Source organism: Marmota flaviventris, chromosome 2 (assembly GCF_047511675.1).
Source record: "Marmota flaviventris isolate mMarFla1 chromosome 2, mMarFla1.hap1, whole genome shotgun sequence".
NCBI lineage: Eukaryota > Metazoa > Chordata > Mammalia > Rodentia > Sciuridae > Marmota > Marmota flaviventris.
The window spans coordinates 11437637-11459703 of NC_092499.1; the positions used below are offsets into that span (position 1 = coordinate 11437637).

Below are 22067 nucleotides of genomic sequence, written 5' to 3' on the forward strand. Positions count from 1 at the left end.
GAGAATTCACACCCTTTAGGGCTCAGGGCAGCTCTGCGTCTCCCTGGGGGTTTGCAGTGATGCAGGTGGAGGAAGGGCTTGGCACAGGCTGGGCCGTCTTGGAGCTCACTACATCCTGGTGGCTCTGTATGGTGTCCGTCCAAGCCAGAGAGAGTCACTGTGGGCCTAACTCAAGCCTCTGACCTCCTCTGCCTTGCAGGACGATGCCGTCCTCTATCTTGTGGGGCCTCCTGCTGCTGGCCGGCCTCAGTTGCCTGGCTGCTGGCTGCCTGATTGAGGATTCTGAGGAGTCAGATGCATCCAAGCCCGACTAGGAGCACTCAGCCTCTCATAGGATCGCCCCAAACCTGGCCAAGTTTGCCTTCAGCCTCTACCGGGTGCTGGCCCATGAGTCCAACACCACCAACATCTTCTTCTCCCCTGTGAGCATCACCACGGCCTTGGCCTCACTTTCGCAGGGCACCAAGGCTGACACTCACACCCAGATCCTGGAGGGTCTGGGCTTCAACAACACGGATATCCCGGAGGCTGAAATCCACCAGGGCTTCCAGCATCTTCTCCAAACCCTCAACAGGCCCAACAGCCAGCTCCAGCTGACCACCGGCAGCGGCCTCTTCATTGACCACAATCTGAAGCCTCTGGACAAGTTCTTGGAGGATGTCAAGAACCTGTACCACTCAGAGGCCTTCTCCACCAACTTCACAAACACCGAAGAGGCCAAGAGGCAGATCAACACTTATGTGGAGAAAGGGACCCAAGGGAAAATTGTGGATTTGGTGAAAGATCTGGACAGAGGCTCAGTTCTCGCCCTGGTGAACTACATTTTCTTTAAAGGTAAGATGAGTCAATCAGCCTGAGTGGGTTCCCATGGAAACCCCAAAGTTGTTTTCCTTCCACCAGTTCTGGAACTTTCCTTGGCAGCACTATCTGCACTGTAGCATGACCTCTCAAAGTGGTCCCTCAGTCTTCCATGTCTAGGCCCTGAAATGTCTTCCACCATCAGTTAAGTTAGGGAAGTGTTGAGAGCCACAGCCGAAGGGGGCCCAGCAAACTTCCAGCTGCCAACTGATTGGCTCCTCTGCGGTGATGCTCATTGGGCTGTTTCCCCGCCCTTTCAGACCACGGAGCTGCTCATTGGGGGACTTTTTTGGCTCCGCCCACGCGGCCCAGCCAATCGGCCTCAAGAGCAGGAGGAGTGGGGGAGGTTGAGAGGCTTGTGGGAGGCCTGTGGTGGCAGTTGGGCTCTGAGGGAATTCCTGAAGTGTGGTGCTGCGTGTGTTCTAAAAATAAAGTTTGTTTCTTTTGACAAGTGGCTCCTGAATTGTGCCCAGCCAGACTGCGGCAGGAAGAGTTGATAAAGCCATCAAAATCATTGACTTTTCTGCAGGACGCATCAGAGTCCTGACTGTCCTCCTGCTCACTGGGGACCCCAGCAGGGAGGGGCACCTGTAATGTTTCCTAACCAGAGAGCCACTGATGCACATTGTGGCAGGTGGTGGGAGGGAGTGGCCTTTCATGGAAAGTCCTTGGAACAACTCTTGATGTGGAGTGTGGCAGCTGGGGGTGTGCAGGACCTGGGTCCACATCCTGCCTCCCCCACTCAATGGCCTTGACATAGGACTAGCCATCTCACCTCTTTGGGATGTGACTGTCCTAACTTGTCATGGACAAAGCTGTCAGGATCTAGAAATCCCGGCTGATCCTCTAGTCTTGAACGACACTCACCCCATCACCCAGGATGGAGCAGAGGTGGGTGAGGAGCTTCCCCCAAGGCAGGCTGAGGGCGCCTCTGCTCTCCTCTCACACCTAAGCCTCTATCCCACCTGCTGCCATCCACCTTCCCTCTGTACAGGCACATGGGAGAAACCCTTCAAGGTAGATCGCACCATGGAACAAGACTTCCATGTGGACGAGGCCACCACCGTGAGGGTGCCCATGATGAACCACCTGGGCATGTTTGACCTGCACTACTGCCCCACACTGTCCAGCATGATGCTAAAGATGAACTACCTGGGTGATGTCACCGCCATCTTCATCATGCCCAAGGTGGGGAGAATGGAGTATGTGGAGGACACCATCACGAAGGAATTCCTCGACAAGTTCCTGAAAAAAGATTATACCAGGTGAGTCCAGGCAGAGACCCACTGGACAGCACAGGCACAGACTCAAGGTCCCTCAGGATCAATGCATCAGAAGACAGCACGGGCAGCAGGGGGGACCATCCCTGGGGCCACAGCTACAGTGAATGACCCTGTGCTACAGGAAATGCCAGGGCTCAGCTCAGGTAGCAGCTGAGAAGGGAAGTGTGGTCAAAGAGCAGGACACAGATCCAGCTTGAGGGGGACTTCCCTCCAACAATGTACATGGTCCCCTCCCAATATCCAGGGCCTCGCCGGGGCACTGACACTAGCACATGTTGTGGCAGAATCAAGGACAAAGGTCTGGGCCTGCAGGTTAGGGCAGCCAGAGGGAGGACTTCCTGTAGGACCGGCCGAGGTGCACAGGGGAAGCACCTGCATGGAAAGGCCCAGAACAGGAACAGGCAGCACCGGGAGCTCAGGGCACGTTCCCACAGGCTCTGTTTCTCTGTCGCAACTCAGGCTGGTTCACTTGTCCCAGGAACCACACAGCTGGGTATGTGACACAGAGCAGGTGCACTGTCCTGAGCCCAGCCATGGCCACTGGTGGAGGCGGCACACTGCAGACAGATGTGACACACATGTGCAGGTTAAGCTGCACTTGAATGGTCACCATTGCTGGCCCACCCAGCCTCCTGAGGTCCCCGCACTCGGGCTGGGAACAGAGTGCAATGCATCCTGGGACTGATCCCTGAGGCTCGGTGCCAGTGTGCAGCCTCAGCACAGGCCCCTGGGATTCGCACAGGTCCCTGGGGACACCAGATGAGCCTGCATCCATGGGTTTTAGAGGTGACAATCCTCTCCCTCACTGAGCCTGTGTCCCTGGGTCCTGCTGCACTGACCCATGATGCCCTGGGCCAGAGGCCCTGAGGAGGCTCTGGCTGCGCAGGCTGGTGTGACCACAGGCTACAGGATGACACCTGCTTCCGGGAGGACACTCTGAAACTACCTGGAAGACTCCTTGGGGGAGGGGGTGAGCAGGGGCCACAGGACAAGATGTTCCCACTGACGGGAACATTCTCCATGCCAAGTGTCCAGGAAGCTAAAGGTAAAAGTACTTCTTACTTTAAAGGTAAAAGTCAAAGGACTTCGATGGCCGTGGGTGGGGACAGGGCATTAAGCAAGATAACCAATCAGGAGAGAAAACACTTTCAGAGCACCATGGGGCCCAGCAGAACCCCAGAGACTCTGTGAACCCCTCATTTCCTATCTTCATACTAGCTCCGTCAATTTTCACTTCCCCAAACTGAGCATCTCTGGAACCATCGATCTGAAGTCTGTCCTGACAAGTCTGGGCATCACCAAGGTCTTCAGCAATGAGGCTGACCTGTCTGGGATCAAAGAGGACGCTCCCCTAAGGGTCTCCCAGGTGAGGATGGCCATGGTCCAGGAGTCTGCAGGACAGAGTGGTGGGGGCCTGCTCAGGCCTGATGCTGATGGAGGGTTAAGGGACACAGCAAGGGCCAGGTGAGTCCTCCTGAGGATGAAGAGCTTCACCAGCTCTGATGGGGGAGGAGGACAGAGCCAGGGAGGTGGCCTCCTGTGTTCCATCGAAGGACCTCCCCTGAGTGGCCCACTGACCCTTACATTTTCCTTTCCCCAGGCCATGGAATCCTTGGGCTTCTGTTTAAGCACATTAACACTGAGAGGCTTAGGCTCAGTATCTTCATAGAATGTTCTGGAATCTTCCATCTGTGACATTTAGAGCTATTTGTGAACCAGCAAATCTGAATCATTCCTGAGTCCAGTGGGCCACTTGCTAGGGAAAGCAGGAGGGGAACAAGGGCAACTGCAGGTCCATGTGGGTGGCTTCTTATAGGAGTGTGGGCACTGGAAAGGTCACCACCAGAGTCCCTGTGCTGAGGAGCTCCTAGCCCTACAGGGGGAAGGGGATATATGTGGAGGTGACATGGAGGCTGATGGTCTTCCTCTTGTGCCCTGAGGTCACATCCGAGGACAGGAGAGATGGAGGTCAGGAAAGGAGGGGGAGGGGAGTAGGCTGAGTCAGGCAGAGGCTGAGATGGGGTTGGGGGGACCTGAGTGACCCACAGGGAGGCCTAGGACAGGACAGGCTGGTCCAGCAGGAAGGCCCTGGTGAGGTCCTGTTGGTAGGAGGCTCCCACGTGGGGCCTTGCTGCAGCCTGGGGTGGGGCAGCAGGACCTCAGAGCCCCTCTGCTTCTCTCCCCTCCAGGCCCTGCATAAGGCTGAGCTGAGCTTCAATGAGAAAGGCACAGAGGATGAAGGGGACACCGTTAAGGGACCCATTGCCCTGACTCTTGACCCTGAGGTGAAATTCGACAGTCCCTTCCTCGTGGTCATCTATGAGCACTCCACCAAGAGCCCCCTCTTTGTAGGGAAGGTGGTGAACCCCACACAACAGTAGCCACCTCGGGTGCCAGACCCTGGTCCGTGCCCTGCTGGGCCCCTCCCAGATGACATTAAACAATGGTTGGCCTGGTCAACCCTAACGTTGTGGTCTGTGTGTCTCCCTGTGTGTCCTGAAGTTCTGTGAGGACTCCTGGTCAGAGAACCTCTCAGTGACACTGCGTCATGTGTGCGAGGTTCAGGTGTTTTTCAAGGATGACTGGCTGAGGCCAAGTCCTGTGGGCCTGGGCATGTCCATGCCTGAGAACTGCTGTACTGTTCGGGAGTTGCCATGTCCCCAGTGCCCTCCCCTCCAGCCACACCCACCTCCCTCAGTGACCCCCAGGTAACCCCCTCAGGGAGGACTCAATGATCGCCTTTAGGTCCTCACAACCCTCACTTCTCCTCTGAACCTTCTGCAGTGTCTCCCTCCTGAGCTTTGGGGACACCTCACATCCAACCATGACCCTCTGTGCCCCCAGACCTGGCCACTCACACCCTGGCTTTGAGTAGCTGTGACTACAGCCACAGCAGGGAGGTGACCATGACCCCTCTCACCACACTGTCCCCTCACCAGACCTGGCCGCTGGCCTCACAGGGCATGTCCTAGGGGGGTTGGAGGAGGTGGTGAGGAGCCTTCCTCAATGGGCTGGGCCAGGACCTGACCTCTGTCCTTGTCTTTCCATAGCTGCCCAGGAGGCTCACACGTCCCCTCTTGGAAGAGCCCCCTGTCCCCAGTGAGCAGGAGGGGCTCTGTGTCACTGTCTCCCCCTCAAGCCCACCAGGCCCCCAGGCCCCCAGGCCACTTACCCTATGTCCCTTCTCCCTAGTCCTGTGCCATGACCCCAGGGATGGCTCCTAAAGGTCACGGCAGGCTGCGTTGGCTGTGACAGGGCAAGGACATCCCCCCGGAACCCCAGCCCTCCTCCCTGCCTGGGCTCTCACTGGGGCACGTGCACCTGGCCCCTCCTCCAGGGTCCCCCCGAGTCCTCAGGACAGCAGGAGGTCTGGTGGGTGGCCCAGGCTGTCCTGGAGCAGCCCTGCCATGCGGCGCCCTGGCCCCTTCCACCCTCAAGGCTGCTGGGCTGAAGTAGCTGGGAGCCCAGGGCTCGGGGTCCCCTTCTCCTGTGGCCACACTGACTCCTCAGGGCCATCTCAGCATCACCCCTCACCTCTCATGGGAGGAGGGTGGACATGACGCCCTAGGTGGGGTCCTGACACAGGGTCCTCTTTACAGTCTGAACACTCACATCTCTGCCATCACATGGCACCACCTATCAGTGGGTCTGAACTCTCCCTGAAGAAGAAACAGGATCTCTAGGTTTGTACATAGGGACATTCAACCTGCACATACACTTCTCATGATATGAACGTCATCAGTCACCCAGAATGAAGTGACACGTGAGTGTCCCAAACCTGGATCTTAACACATAGCAGCTGTGTGACCTAGTGAGGTTGTCAGACCTCTCTGAGCCCCTATCCTCATTGCTGATGGTACAGCCCACATTAGAGGTGGCCTGAGAGTCACCTCAGACATGGCCTCAGACCTCCCAGACCTCTGAATAGAGCAGGTGGGGACAAGGGCGCTCCTTGGGCAGTGCTGTCCCAGTGTCTCTCCCCTGAATCCTAGTGGCAGCACCGTGATGCCCTCAGCAGATATCTGTGCTTTTCCAAGCCCCAAGGAGAAAATCAAGGTTCACGGCGGCTATCCATCTCCTATGTTGTCACCGTCCCATGGCTAGTGAGTGGCAACCTGACCTCATGGCTCACCCTGTTCCTCCAACCCTCACCCACTCTTCTGTCCCTCCCTGGACTCATGAGCAGTAATTCCTCCTAAACCACGAGAATCGCTGTCACCTGTGCTTGGTGGCACCTGGTGCTTCCCTAGGAAGAGCCTGTGCCCTCATGGAGTGGCCTCCCCCTGCCTCAGCAGCCCACAGCCCTGGGGAGCCGCCCACAGATCTCAATGTGGCCTCGCCCTGGCATTGTGTGGGAGGGGACAGGAGAGGACCTGGCCAGCTGCCACCTGAGGGTTCAGGGGAGGGAAGGGGGAAGAAGCCAGAGCCTCTGACCTTTGACCCCATCTTTTAAATTCTAAACCTGCCTGTCACTAAAGGAGGCAGGACTCTACTTGGGAGATATTCTAGCCCCAGAGGGGACTTCACCAGCTTGGTGGGAACCAGGAGGGACCCGCTGGGTGTGGGCAGAGCTTCTGGGCGGTCCTTCTGTGGAGCATAGTGGCCTCAGACCTGGGCTCTGGCTCTGCCTGTCACAGACAACAGGGGCCTAAAACCAGCGCTTGAAGGACTCAGGCTGGGACACTTTCCCAAATTGGGTGGATTTTGGAGATGGGAAATTGGGGACACGAAGGAAATTTAGTTTGAGGTCCAACTGGATACGAACTGGCTTGTGGTAGGAGGCTATGACTGGCTTGGAGATGTCCCAGACCTCGGGATCGAGTAGGTCGGGGACAATGGCATGGTAGGTACTGTTGGGTTATTAGAGAGGGTAAAGATGAGAGGCAGAAGAAGATGGGTGGTGGTATTCTTGGGGGCTAGTTGGAGGGTGGCTCAGTCCTCCAGCGCATCCTGGCTCCTCGTCCACCTGTCCTGCACCACAGCAGAGCCGAGGCTCCGCCCAGGGCTCTCCCAGTCACGTGCTGTCTGTGCCAGGGAGGCAGAGGTTGCTGTGCCCAGTTTCCTGCCAAGACTCCCGAGTAGCTGCACACTGGTTACCACGGACTTTGGCGGGTTCTTTGTCCCTGTGTCTTAGACACTATGTCCTCCAGGCGGTCGGCAGCCCTTAGTGAGTTGCGTGGGGCCTCTGGCATGACCTCCAGTCCCTCTGGCACCCCACTTGGCCTTTGTCTTCCTCTTCGATCGTCCTTACAGTCCTTCGCCTTCCTTGGACTGAGATGTGGTTATAGGACCCATGATCCCACAGGAGAAGACACACGCAGGAGGCCAGGTGAAGGTGACCGGGTGTGATCTAAGTCTTGTCCAGCTCTGAGTCACCAAACCTCAGACACTGACAGAACCTGCACCCCCTACCCAGGACAGACAGGGATGGTAAAGGGACACTGTTGCTCGAGGTGCCCATACATTCATTTTGAAATACTTATGGTGTGTGCCTCCTGCACCATGGAGATCATGGGACAATCAGAGCCACTCCTGCTTGCAGACTGCTTGGTGCAGAGTGTTGGCGTTTTCAAAATTCTTCCACCCTGATTATCCACCCACTCAGCAGCCTCTACAAAAACCCCTCACCAAACAGACTGTATCTCAGAGATCTGGGCTCTGCCTAGTAATTGGAGATTGCCGCAGTCTGGCTGGGCACAAAATAACCAAGCCGCCACAAGGCATTTGTAGGTTCAAATAGGAACTACTTTATTCCCCGAACTCCACCAGCACTCCACGCGCACACTTCCCGGGAACTCTCTCACCCTCCACCGGGCTCCGCGCAAACTCCACAAGAACCCTGCGAGAACTCAACGGGAACTCCAAAGTAGCGGGCGCCCAGGGCAGCAGGAGCCGCCCTATGCCCAGAACTGCGCTATTGCTGGAGCCGCCCTACTGCTGGACAGCAGGGTCCATATACAACTCAATACACAGCCTGTTTCAATCCAGCATCATCCAATCACAGCAATTATAATTTAATTATCATCATCTTAATGGCTCAGTGGCATCACCTCTTAACCACTCCTTCTGGCGCCATCCCGACTCGGCTGTGGCTCTCAGCATCTCCCCCCTTCTGTTTAATTAAACAACAAGCATCTGGCTTACGGACTGTGCCTGTCTTAGGTTGTCCGATACTACATATGGCTCTTACCCGTCATCGGATGAGCTGACCTCAAGGCGCCAGCCTCCTGTCTTAGGTTGGTACCATTGCAATTGGATCTTACCTGTCATTGACTACCGGTCCAGCATACAGCCACACCTGTGGATAGGCCTTTGCATCAGTGAGGTTCTTTGCCTCACCTCTGTTGGCCCCCAAATTTTAGAGCATACAGCCATACTTGTGGATAGGCCTTTGCACCAGTGTGGGGGTGGGGTTCTATGCCTCACCTCTGTTGGCCCCCAAATTTTAAAGCATCACAAGCAGAAAGGAGGAGGATGCAAAATGCCACGACACCAAGCCAAATGATGGCTCCTTTTGGAAAAATTGTACCACCGATGACACCATCAGCAAGGATACCCTGGCACTACCACAAGTCGCTGTACCAACAGATAGTTCACAATGTATACAAGTGATACATAGTCCAGGCAAGTTCTGCAAGCAGTTCAAAGCAAAGGAGTCCATTAATGTGTCCATTTCCTCCCAAAGTAAATTGACTCCTTGATTGAGCATCACTTGTTGAGTTACATTATTCATTGATGCATCAGTTTATACAGTTTGTTGTGATGGCTATTGCAGAAGCTGTAGTTTGGTTTTATCTTTGTCTTCACCAGCACTGGGATGAATATAGGAATTCTGGCAATGATGGCTAAAAAAATTATGTAACATTCCAGCAGGCACTAAAAAAAAGCAATTTTCTAAACAACTTAGTATCCTGAATAGAATTAGATATAATGAAAATGAAAAGTGAAAGTAAACAAATAGATCTGTTAACCTCCTTTTTTCTTCACATTTTAAAACAATCCTCAACAGCTGTTTACCCAATTTAAATTAAACCATTTAATTCACTTGAATAATAAAAAAATATTTTTGGATCCATTTTTTTATGAGCGCTCCTCATATATGATATATGGACATATGCACATACAGACATACAACACAAAACACAAGTGTGCACACATAATACAATAATACAACACATAACATAATAGTAAAGGCCTTGTAGCTTTTCACAGGTGAAATCTCCATTGCAATGTTTAAAAACTCCACAGTCAAAAAATAGAACTGATCAGAAAAACATTAACCTAGGTCTGTAAGAGCTCAAAAAACAAAATAGAACTTCATGATGTGGGAAAGGGCAATAATAAAATAGATATTGAAAAAAGCATCCTGGTTTCATAAGCCTCCAGGTGTGGAAGAACCACTGTCGCAGATGTAAGGATAGCTAAACTGGAGTTCTGGATATCAGCTGTTATGGATTTGAGCCAAATCATCTTCTTTTTGGTCTGTAGAAATTAGTTTATTTAATCTCTCTGGAATCCAAATCGGCTACTGTTCTCCCTGTGGAAACACACAAACAGATCCCCCGACTCCAGAAAATCACTGGATCAGTACCTTTCCATTGTCCTGTTAGAATATCCTTCCAAAGTACCTTGGGCTTATGTACATTTTTTGGACACATATGCCTTTCTGCAGCACTAAGCCCTGATCAATCCAAATTTTAAAAGTTTAGAGTAAAAAGGGTTATTTTAAGTTTATCTTTGGGGGATATATACCCCTTCCCAATTCCCTCTTTTTGCTTTAATAAGTACATTTTAATAGTTTGATGAGCTCTTTCAACTATGCCTTGTCCCTGTGGATTGTATGGGATTTCTGTTATATGAGTAATGCTAAATGATGAGCAAAATTCTTTAAAAGAGGTAGAAGTATAGCCAGGACCATTATCTGTTTTTAACTGTTTTGGAACGCCCACAGTGGCAAAATTTTGTAAGCAATGAGCTGTAATATCTTTAGTTTTTTCTGCAGCATGAAGGGAGCCCAACAAAAATCTGGAAGAAGTATCAACTGTAACATGCAACTATTTTAATTTTCCAAATTCTGGCAAGTGTTTTAATTTTCCAAATTCTGGCAAGTGTGTGATGTCCATCTGCCAAATATGGTTAGGTATCAGTCCTCTAGGATTGACTCCAAGATTAACTTGTGGTAAAAAGTTTACACAATTTTGAAATTGTTTTATTATTTGTCTAGCTTGTTCCTTAGTTATTTTAAAACGCCTTTTTAAAGTATTTGCGTTGATGTGGAACCTTTTATGAAAATTTGTAGCTTCTTCTAGTGTAGAGAAAATATGTATGTCATGTGTCCCATAATAATCACCTCATTATTAATGGTTCTTAAATCTTGCAATAATCTCCATTTACCAGATTTCTTTTTGATAACAAAAATGGGAGTATTATGGGGAGATATGGAAGGTTGTATATGTCCCTCCGCTAATTGTTGTTTGACCAGGTCATGGACTGCTTGTATCTTTTCTTTAGTCAGGGGCCACTGAGGAACCCATACTGGTCTTTCTGATTTCCAAGTAATTTTTATTGTCTCAGTGACCCCTCCTGAAAACCCAATCCTTGTCTATCTATTTCTTGATCTATTTGTATTGGTGCCACTATACTTTGTCCTTTTTCTCCTAATCCTTTTCCTTTCCTAAAACCTTGTCTAGCCATAGTAGTGGGCACATTTGGATTGATGTTACCTGTTAATGTTAGTGCTAATTGATCTAGGACATCTCGTCCCCATAAATATATAGGAAGATGATCCAATACATATGACTATATAGTTCCTTCACATCCTTCAGGATCCTTCCAATCTAATACCATTGCACTTCTATGGGGATTAGTTGCCACTCCTAGGCCTCGAAACTTTTGAGTGGCATGTTGTAAGAGCCAATGTTTTGGCCATTCTTGATGAGAGATGATGCTAAGGTCTGCACCTGTATCCAGTAGTCCATTAAATTCGTGTCGTTGAATATTTAGTTTTAGCATGGGATGCGAATCTAAATTTAAAGAAAGCATAGCCCAATCTACACCTGTGGAGCCTAATCCCCTTGAACCTCTTTCTATTGTACAGCTGGAAAATTTATCATGCAGGCTGGGTATAATTAATAACTGTGCTATTCTATCTCCTGGTGAAATTACTGATATACCCTTTGGAGAACTGGCTATTATTTTTATTTCACCTTCATAAACTGGATCAATTACCCCAGGACTTATCATAAGTCCTTTTAGAGTAGAAGAACTGCATCCCAATAATAAGCCTACTGTTCCTTGGGGAAGAGACCCTTTTACCCCTGTGGGAATGATTTGAACTCCCATCTCTGGAGTTAGTACTGCTCTGGTGGAGGCACATATGTCCAACCCTGTGCTCCCTCTGGTTTGTCTAATGAGGGATCTAATGGATAATATGTCCTGGGCACTACCCTGATGGTGTTGCTGGGTTCCTCCATGGTGTTTCTGGGTTCCTCCAATGCCCCATATATTTGTGGTCGTGGGCCCCGGAGCATTGGGCCCCCCTGTCCGTTTTTTGGCAATGGAGCCCGATGCTTTTCTCCATGATATCGTGGGTAAACACCTGGTCCTTGTTAGTTTTTTGATAATGGAGCACCCTCTATGGTGGTTTGAGAATGGCATTCATTAGCCCAATGTCTCCCTCTATGGCATCGTGGGCAAATACCCAGTATTCTACCCCTTTGATACCTAGTTTTGTTAAACCTCCTCCTATGGGGCAACTCCTTTTAAAATGTCCTGTTTGTTCACAATTGTAGCATGTTTTCGGCCTGGCATCTAAAGCCTGTTGTACTGCAGCTGCCAAGACTTGCTCCTGTTCATTAATGTCTCTACATGATTTAATATATGTGTTTAAATCTTCATGTTTCCATGGTCTAATGTCCTCCTTGCACCATCGATTTGCTTGTTCAAAGGCTAGCTGTTTAATTAATGGCATTGCTTGTTCTGTATCCCCAAAAACTCTGGTAGCTGTTTGAATAAGCCTATCTACAAATTCAGCGTAAATTTCATTAGCTCCTTGTATTACCTTAGATAATTGACCTTGTAAATCTCCATGTCCTTGTAAAGTCTTCCATGCCCTAACCGCATCTGCAGCAATTTGTGAGTATATGGCAGGATCATATACAATTTGTTGCAGCTGACCCTCATAAGGTCCCTTTCCTAACAACATATCTAGATTTCTCTGAGGATAACCGGCTGCTGCATTTCGCCTAGCCGTCTCCGTGCAAAATTCCTGATTGGCCAACCTTCCATAACAGGTATTGTCCTCCATTTAGCACAGATTTACACATGCTAGCCCAATCTGCTGGCGTCATGTCCAAGTTGGCAATGGATTCGACCATGCTTACAGTGAAGGGTGCTTGAGGGCCATAGATTGTTACAGCCTCTTTTAGCTGCTTCACTGTTTTGAAATCTAGAGCATGGTGAATTTGCTGCCGTCCTGCTTGCTCAAATACAGGGCATGCTAATCTTTGAGGTCCTGTCTCAGGATCCCATCTATCAACTATGGGGGTTGGGGGCCCCCCAGCATATGTTGTCTCCATAGGTGGAGCTGTTGGTTGGACACTTACGCCCTCTGGTGATAGAAAGGTGTTAGTAGCAGCCTCCTGTTGAAACTTTTCCCCTGATAGCCCTTCTTCCTTTAAATTTTCTTCCTCTGTCTGACTAGCTCGAGAGACCTTCTCTTTTACTTGATCTAAAATGTCTTCTTCTTGACTAAGCAAACAAGATTGTAGCAACGTCCATAACAGTAATGTGCCAACTGGCAGAGTTCCTGGGCTTTCCTTTTCTATTCTTTTTAAATCTTCACCATGATGGTTCCATTGCGATATATTTAACAACCCCTCTTTAATTAATCATGGGCTACATTTTTGTATTGTATCAACGAATGCCCTAACTGTTCTTGATTTTACTGGGGCACCTCCTTCCTCTAACAATTTACTTAACACTCTTTCAGTTTGTTTTTTACTAATTTTTAATTCCATATTTCTGCTATAAAAATAACGCAACCCAACAAGATAACACAAAACAAACCCGAAGCAAAACAAAACAAAAAATTGTTGTATCAGTTTTTCTATTTTCTTAACATGTGCATTTGTGGTCTATCTCTATCTCTTCCTCAGGGGTGAACAACTTCAAACCTTGAGCCAACCATTTTCCTTAGTTTGCCTGAGAAAGTTCTACGGACAGGCAGCTTGAAACAAACAAACAAAAAAAAACAAATCAAAACAAGAATACATTGTTTTTTGAAATGGTCACCCATTCTTTTGCCCTCCATCAGGGGCGAGCAATTTCACTTACCCCAAGCTTCGGGGTCCCCCACACGGGCCAACAAATGCCGCAGTCTGGCTGGGCACTAAATAACCAAGCCGCCACGAGGCACTTGTAGGTTCAAACAGAAACTACTTTATTCCCCAAACTCCACCAACACTCCACACACACACTTCCCGGAAACTCTCTCACCCTCCACGGGGCTCCACGCAAACTCCACAGGAACGCCGTGAGAACTCATCGGGAACTCCAAAGTATTGGGTGCCCAGGGCAGCAGGAGCCGCCCTATTGATGGAGCTGTCCTATTGCAGGGTCCATATACAACCCAATACATAGCCTGTTTCAATCCAGCATCATCCAGTCACAGCAATTATAATTTAATTATCATCATCTTAATGGCTTGGTGGCGTCACCTCTTAACCACTCCTTCTGGCGCCATCCCAACTGGTTGTGGCTCTCAGCAGGAGAACATCTCTGCCTAGCACTGGAAACAGACAGGATGACCAGAAAAGAGTGTGTGAAAGGATGTCCCTCCAGGGAACAGGCCAGCTTAGCAGTTATGTTTGGGAAGGAGGTTTGCCATCAATCCCCATAACCAAGACCTGGGAAGGAGACAGAGACCCAGAGTGGGCAGGCAAGACAGAATAGGTAATCCCCCATGTCCACAAGGAAGGTTATGGACTTACCCACTACCTAGAGCCTTATCCTAGGCTCGGCAAGGGTTAAGGGGGTCCTCGAGTCTGGGCATCTTCAGTCTTCTGCAAACCCCAATAGTTCAAGAGAAGGAACCTTCTGCTGGTCATGCCCCATGTGGAGACGCCAAGGACGGGCCAGCCATGGGGCAGTCCTCTTCTAATGTCCTGTCTGCTTACAGGTGGGGCTCAGCCTGGAGGGGGCGTGGCTTTGGGCATTGGCGAGCCCAGTGACTTCTCATCCACATTTGAAGCAAGCCCCTGGTGGAGAGGGATGCTGGCTTCCCCCGTGAAGCTCTTGCTGGAGCCGTGGGCCTCAGGGCCACAGCCAAGGCCTGGGTTTGCCGTGTTACCTTTGTCTACAATGGAGCCTGCCTGGCTGGTTTGGCTGATTCCTCCCGGGCATTACAGACTTTAGAGGCCATTTTCACCAGATCTTGGATAGGAGTTTGAGGGCCCTCCTCAGCTTGATTGAGCTTTGGGTTAGCTGGTAAGATGACCTGGTGGGACCAGGTGTGGGCACTGATAGGAGAAGAGAGGATTGAGTGGGGGGAGGGATCCATTGAGGGGGAGGGGGAAGGCTTGTATCAGTAGAAGAGGTGGGTGGAGGAGTCATGACTGCAGGAGAGGAGGAGGGAGAGCAGGGGGAGAGGGATGGAGGAGGGTTCTGCAGCAGGGGAGAAGGAGCTGTGGTAGCAGGAGGAGAGGGAGGGGAGGGTGCAGGTGTGGGATGGGAGAAGGTTTATTTCCTAAGAGTGTCCATTCAGCCTTTAGGTGGTCACTGGGACAGATGTAGAGATTAGGGACGAGGGCTCCGGAACTCCTGAGGATTCGTGGGACTGTAAAGTTGATCCTTCCCCAGTTGAACCCAGGGGCCTCTGTGCCACCTGGCACTGGGCTGTTATCTCCTCCTATGGCTTTAGAGCCTAGGACACAGGAAGCTGGGGCAGGAGCACTGCAAGGTCAAGGCCAGCCTCAGCATCTTAGTGAGACTCTGTCTCAAAAAATTAAAAGGTCTGGGGTTGTGGATCAGTGATAGAACATCCTGGGTTCAAACCCTGGTACTGAGAAATAAGAAAGGAAAGAGCCCTGTAACTTCAGGTGAGTAAATAGGTGAATGTCTACATAGATCAGGTGCAGGACAACACTAATTTTTTTTCTTTTCTTTTTTTTTTTTTTACCAGGGATTGAGCCCAGAAGCATTTAACTACTGAGCCACACCCCACCCCCATCTCAGCCTTTGTGTATTTTATTTAGACACTGGGTCTTGCTTAGTTGCTTACGGCCTTCCTAAGTTGCTCAGACTGACTTTGAACTTGCAATCCTCATGCCTCTTCGGCTGCTGGGATTACAGGCCTGTGCCAGCAGCCCAGCAGGGCATGACTCTGAGCAGGACATATCTGCTGCTTTCCCACACCTCTGAGGTGTGTCTCAGCAGAGAGGACCCCCAGGTCAGGGAGGGCCACTAGGCTCCTCCCACCTCCCCCTCCTGATGGCCTGGCACCAGCTGGTTCCACTGCACTGCCCAGTCAGGGAGGACAGCAAGGCCTCAGGTGACAGGGGCACCTTGCAGGCAGACACCTGGTCAGCTTCAGGAGGTGCCCCAGGCTGATGTCCAGCACAGAAGGCTCCTGCTCCCACAGGAACTCAGTGTCCCCACACTCCTAAGGTGGACTATAAGTCCCCGAGGGGTGTGTGTGAGTGAGGGACAGCTCCTGGTGCAGGGCATCCAGCTAGTCTCCCTGTGGCTCCCCGGGCTGCACCGTAAGTCCTCCCCCATCACCTCCTGAACTGACTCATGAGGTGCTCACAGCCTCCTGCCTGCTCCAGCATCCGGGGTCCACCCAGGAGAAGCCGAGGTGGGCACAGCTCAGGACCATGGGCAGGTCTCATCTGAGCCCAGGTGCCTGGCCTTGGCCCTGCTGCTGGGAGACTCGGGGAGGGTGAGGGCCTGGCTCTGCCGCCCCAGCACACAGTGGGTCTCGGGGTGAACGCTGGGGCTGCAGCTGACCTGGTGACTTCTCCTGTGGCTCCTCCACACGTGCACTGGCTCTGAGCCTCCTGTCCTTGTTGGTCTCTGCCCTCAGAGGGTGGAGGAGGCGACCTGGGCAGCCCTGCCCTCTTCTCCAGCTGGGCCTCTGCCCCGTCCCCTTACCCTGCTGCTTTGGGAATCCAGCCTGAGCCAGAGACCCAGACCGTGGCTCCTGCACTGCATGTCCCAACCCCCTCATGGAGAAAGGGGGCCCTTGGAGCTCAGCCCATCAAGCTGGATCCTCAGACTCCGAGGAGGTCCAGGGTCCTGTCCCCTGCACTCACTGACCCACCCTCCGGCCCCAGTGGCCTCTGCCCTTCATCTCCTGCTGGACATCCCAGGAGAGGTGTGTACCTATCTCCTCGCTGACCTGGCTGCCCTTTCAGCCCTCTCCTTGCTCTTTCTCACTAGGTTCATGGCTTTGTGTCCCATGCTCCAGCCCCTCGCCATTCTGAAGGCTGTGGGTTCACAAAGCCCACCACCTCTGCCCCCAGGAGCTGCCCTCCCAGGTCCTATCTGGATGTAAGTTTGGTATCGACCTTTATTTCATTTAATTGTCCCCGTCCTTTTTGAAAGATAAGGTTCACAGAGGTTCCACTGTGCCGTGTGGGTGGCACAGCTGCTCTTGGCAATCTGGATTAGAACTCGGGTCTGTTTAACTCTCTTCCTGCCCCAAACGCTGATCTTCCAGAAAGAAAGCCTCATCATGTCCTCAAAGGGTCTGGGACAATATTGGTGGCCAGGACAGAGCATTGGGCTGTTGATAGGACCTGAGCTATGTATATGCAGGGCCCTGACCCCTGGAGGCAGGTGCAGAACTGTGACAAGAAAGCCAAGTGTGAACACGGGTGATAGCTGGGCCGAGGTCACCAGAGGGACAGCATCATGTTCATTTTGATATTTGTCTGATTCTTTTCCGTGATGAGGACTGAGTGCATTCTGTGTTGGGTCGATCCTGGTGAGGAGAGGTTTATTGGGACTCACGGCTCAGGTTCATGGCCAAGGGTCCATATCTGCTGAGGACTCTCTTGATGGCCAGATGAGTCTAATTAGACCCCCAGATTCAATCGTGGGGCTGCACCCTGGTGGCCTTATCTAGACCTGCTCACCTCCCCAGGGCCTGGTCCAGGCTCTACTCTCTTGATAGCTCACCGTGGGGGTTAGACCCTGCTGTGCCTTTCAGGTGCACCATCATCACTGCTGATGAAGAGGTAGGCAGCACCTGTGTGGGCTGGGCACCTGGCACACGGGCAGTCAGCTGACTCTTTTGCTTGGTGTCCATCACTGGGCAGGGGAGTCGACTTGGCATGTGCTCAGGACATGGCCCTCCCTTCTCTGTCTTGCAGGACAATGCCATCCTCCGTCTCATGGGGCCTCCTCTTGCTGGTAGGCCTGTGCTGCCTGGCCCCAGGCTCCCAGGTTCAAGATCCCCAGGAGGCCCAATCATCTGCTCATGGCCACGAGCATGAGGAATATTCAACCTGCCACAATGTCTCCTCCAAGGTCATTGACATGGCCTTCACCTTATACAGGGAGCCAGCCACATGATCAAGACACAGCAATATCTTATTCTCCCCAGTGAGCGTCGCGATGGCCTTTGCCATGCTCTCCCTGGGGACCAAGGGTGACACTCACACCCAGATCCTGGAGGGCCTGAAGCTGAATCTCAGGGAGACTCCGGAGGCTAAGATCCATGAGTGCTTCCAGCATCTCCTCCAGAACTTCCAGCAGTCCAGCCAACAGCGCCAGCTGACCACGGGCAGCAGCCTCTTCATCCATAGCAGCCTAAAGCTCGTGGATCAGTTTGTCCAAGACGCCAAGAATCTGTGCCACTCAGCGATCGTCCCCGTGGACTTCAGGAACACCCACGAAGCCAAGAAACAGATCAACAGTCACGTGCAGCAGAAAACCCAGAGGACAGTAATGGGTCTGGTCAACCATCTGGAGAACGACACGGCTCTTGCCCTGCTGAACTACATTTCCTTCCATGGTGAGGTGCCTCCAGCCTGAGCTGGTTCCAGTGAAATAATCCAAAGTGTCCTTCAGGCTCCCTCTTGTTAAACTCTCCTTCACGATGATGCGGAAAGGAATAGGGCAGGGCCTCTCCACTTGGCCTCCTCGGGTTTCCACTAGGACACGATTCAATCCATTCTGTGAACCAAGGAGGCTCGGGAGGGACGAGCTCAATCTGCTCATGGGTCATCTTCTCTGTAGGACCTGTCAGAGCCCTGTCTGTCCTCCTGCTCACTGGGGATCCCCAAGAGGGAGGGACACATGTGATGGCTCCTAACTAGAATGCCACAAATGCAAATTGTAGCACGTGGTGGGAGGGAGTGGCCTTTCATTGAAAGTCCTTGGAACAACTCTTGTTGTGGAGTTTGGCAGCTGCGGGTGTGCAAGACCTGGGTTCAAATCCTGCCTGCACCACTCATTGACTTTGACTATAGAGGAGCCATGTCGCCTCTATGGGATGTGACTGTCTTATCATGTCATGAGTAAGACAATATTCTGTTTTTAAGTCACACAAAGCATGACACTGTGGGGACTCAAAACAGATAAGTAGCTGGCATGGACCCTCAGCCTGCCCACCTGCCAGGACACCAGGGCCCCAGGTCCTAAGGCAGCTTCCACTGCCCCAAGGCAATGGTCAGGGGAGGCCAGCAGAGTCAAGGCCAGGGTCGGCTTCCTCCCACCCTGGCTCCCTTGTTCCTAGGTGGAATCCCGTGCTGAGCCCCAGGACCTGGCAGCACAACTGAGGGGCCAGCTCTGAGGGGACTTAGGGCAGCTCTTGTCCCGCCCAGCACCACCTTCTCCTGCCCAATGAGATATCGGGGCTCAGGCTTCCCTGTGGCACCTGCCAATCTGCTGCTTGTGAGGGTCAGGCACTGTTGTCCAGCACAGGGGGAGCTCTGGGCTTCACATGGGTCCAGGACGAGGACTTAGGGGTGTCCTGAATACAGACAAAACCATGTATCCACGAGGGACAGGGAACCGTTGGGAAAGAAGCACCCAGGGGCGATCCTGCCATCAGTGTTCTTAGCACCTCCAGGTACTATTAAATCCACATAAAATCCACCTAGAGCCATGTCTCTTTGGAGTCGGGTTTTCACATTAAGCCTGACTCTATCCAAATCCTAAAACCCCCTCCGGCTTTCCATTATTTCCACATAAACCTGCAGCAGCCTGTTTCCATCTTCATCCCATTTGACAGACACTGAAACTGAGGCTCAGAGAGGAGCTTCACAGGAAGGGGGCTCAGGGCGCCCCGGTGGCTGCCTAGTGCCCAACCTACATCTCACCCCCTCCCTCCCTGCCTCCCTCCCTCCCTCCAGGCAAATGGAATGAGGAGCCCAATGCTGAGCGGCACATCATAGAGAACTTTCCCGTGAACAGGAAGATGACCATCAAGGTGCCCATGATCCACTGCCTGGGCAACTTCTTCCTGCACCGGGACAAGGAGCTGTCCAGCTGGGTGCTGGTTCAGCACTACCTGCGTGACACCATCACCTTCGCCATCCTGCCGGACCCAGGGAGGATGCTGCAGGTAGAGAAAAAACTGACCCCCAAGCACTTTGAAGATATCCTGAGAAACATCGACATCAGGTGATGCCCCGTCCAGGTGCCCACACAGGAGCTGCCATGATGGCTGGGGGGGCCTGTCCCCTGCGCAGGGCCCTGTGCTACAGGCTCAGCAGCTGTGCTTCCCATCAGTGTGAGCCAGGCTCAGTGAAGGGTGAGTGACAGGGGAGTGCGCCCAGAGACTGGCCTGAGGACTTCACTGCCCTCCAAGGTCAGCTCCCTGCCCTTCACCTGGGGGCATGAACAGCAATGCCAGCACATTGTGTCAGGACCAAGGACAAAGGCCTGGGCCTGCAGGCTAGGGCAGCACGAGAGAGGACTTCCCCGAGGACCAGCCGAGATGCACAGGGGAAGTGCCTGCATGGAAAGGCCCAGAACAGGAACAGGCAGCGCTGGGAGCTCAGGGCACGTTCCCACAGGCTCTGTTTCTCTGTCGCATCTCAGGCTGCTTCATCGGCCCCAGAAGCCACAGAGCTGGGGCGTGAGGCACAGAGCAGGGCACAGGGGCACGGTAATGAGCCCAGCCCTGGCGCTGATGCAGGAGGCACTGCAGGCAGACGTGACACCCGAACCTGCAGGTTAACAGCCCCTGGGTGGTCACCACCGCTGGCCCACCCGCCCTCCTGAAGCCACCACACCCAGGCTGGGAACAGAGCACAAGGCAGCCTGGCACTGGTCCCTGAGCTCAGGTGCCAGTGTGTGGCCTCAGCACAGTCCCTGGGCCTCACCCCATCCCTGGGGACAGGAGCTGAGCCTGCAGCACAGCAGGGGTCCAGGAAGCTAAAGCACACAAGCCAGTGACTTCCTGTTCTGCTGAGGGTGGGGACAGGGCACTAAGTGGGAGAACCAATCAGGAGAGGAAACACTTTCACAGCACGGTGGGGCCCAGCAGAAGCCAGAAACCCTGTGAATCGCCCCCATTTCCCACCTTCATACCAGGACAGCCAATTTACACTTCCCCAAACTGTCCATCTCTGGAACCATCGATCTGAAGCCCGTCCTGAGAAGTCTGGGCATCACCAAGGTCTTCAGCCATGAGGCTGACCTGTCTGGGATCACGGAGGACGCTCCCCTGAGGCTCTTCCAGGTGAGGATGGCCATGGTCCAGGGGTCTGCAGGCCAGAGTGGTGGGGGTCTGCTCAGGCCTGAGGCTGAAGGAGGGGCCAAGGGACACAGTAAGGGCCAGGTGAGCTCCTCCTGAGGATGCAGAGATTCACTAGCTCTGACAGGGGAGGAGGACAGGGCCAGGGAGGTGGCCTCCGGTAGAGCTGGCCTTGCAGCGACCTCCCCTGAGGGGCCCCTTGACCCTTGGCCTCTTCCTTTCCCAGGGCCATTGAGTCCTTGGGCTTCTGTTTACTCACATTTACTCAGAGAGGCTTAGGCTCAGTATCTTCAGAGAATCTTCCATTTGTGACATTTATAGCTACTTGTGATCTAGCAAATCTGAATTATTACTGAGTTAAGGCAAATGGGCCACTTGTTCAGGAAAACAGGAGGGGACCAAGGGAAACTGCAGGTCCTTGTGGGTGGCTCCCTCTTGGGTATCTGTGCACTGGGAAGGTCACCACCAGTGTCCCTGTGCCAAGGAGCTCCTACACCTACAGGGGGAAGGGGATAAATGTGGAGGTGACATGGAGGCCGATGGTCTTCCTCTTGGGCCCCTGAGGTCACATCCAAGGGCAGAAGAGATGGAGGTCAGGAAAGGAGGGGGAGGGGAGCAGGCTGAATCAGGAAGAGGCTGAGATGGGGTTGGGGGAACCTGAGTGACCCACATGGAGCCTAGGACAGGACAGGCTGGTCCAGCAGGAAGGCCCTGGTGAGGTCCTGTTGGTAGGAGGCTCCCACGTGGGGCCTTGCTGCAGCCTGGGGTGGGGCAGCAGGACCTCAGAGCCCCTCTGCTTCTCTCCCCTCCAGGCCCTGCATAAGGCTGAGCTGACCTTCGACAAGGAAGAGACAGTGGCCACAGGGGATGCCAAATGGGAAGAAAACACATTGTTTGAGGTCCCCACTGTCCAGTTCAACAGGCCCTTCTTGCCCATCATTAGGGATGAGTACACCAACTTTCCCCTCTTTGGTGGCAAAATAGTGAATCCTATAGAGAAATAGCTGGTCTCAGGCTTAGGCCCCTCCCCTCCTGGCCAAGCCACCTACTTGGTGACATTAAACAGGCTGGTCTGGGCAATGTCTGCAGGTGGCCTGCAAATTCTGCACCTGTGGTCTCTGTGTCTATCCCTGTGTCCTGAGGTCCCGTGAGGACTCCATGTCACAGCATCTCTCAGTGACACTGTGCCAGCTGTGTGACTGGCTGAGGCCATGACC

General features: G+C 52.6%; 2 protein-coding genes across 2 annotated transcripts; both read left to right on the forward strand.

The window, feature by feature from the left end:
* The first annotated feature begins 203 nt into the window (after nucleotides 1–203).
* On the forward strand, nucleotides 204–4522 carry LOC139703285 (alpha-1-antitrypsin-like protein GS55-LT). The gene is given in 4 exon segments (XM_071606510.1): nucleotides 204–834; nucleotides 1853–2123; nucleotides 3360–3507; nucleotides 4331–4522. Coding segments are annotated over 4 exon segments (1242 nt in total).
* Nucleotides 4523–17519: 12997 nt separating this feature from the next.
* Nucleotides 17520–21854, forward strand: LOC139703287 (alpha-1-antitrypsin-related protein-like). The gene is given in 4 exon segments (XM_071606522.1): nucleotides 17520–18159; nucleotides 19502–19772; nucleotides 20688–20835; nucleotides 21663–21854. Coding segments are annotated over 4 exon segments (1251 nt in total).
* The last annotated feature ends 213 nt before the right edge of the window (nucleotides 21855–22067 follow it).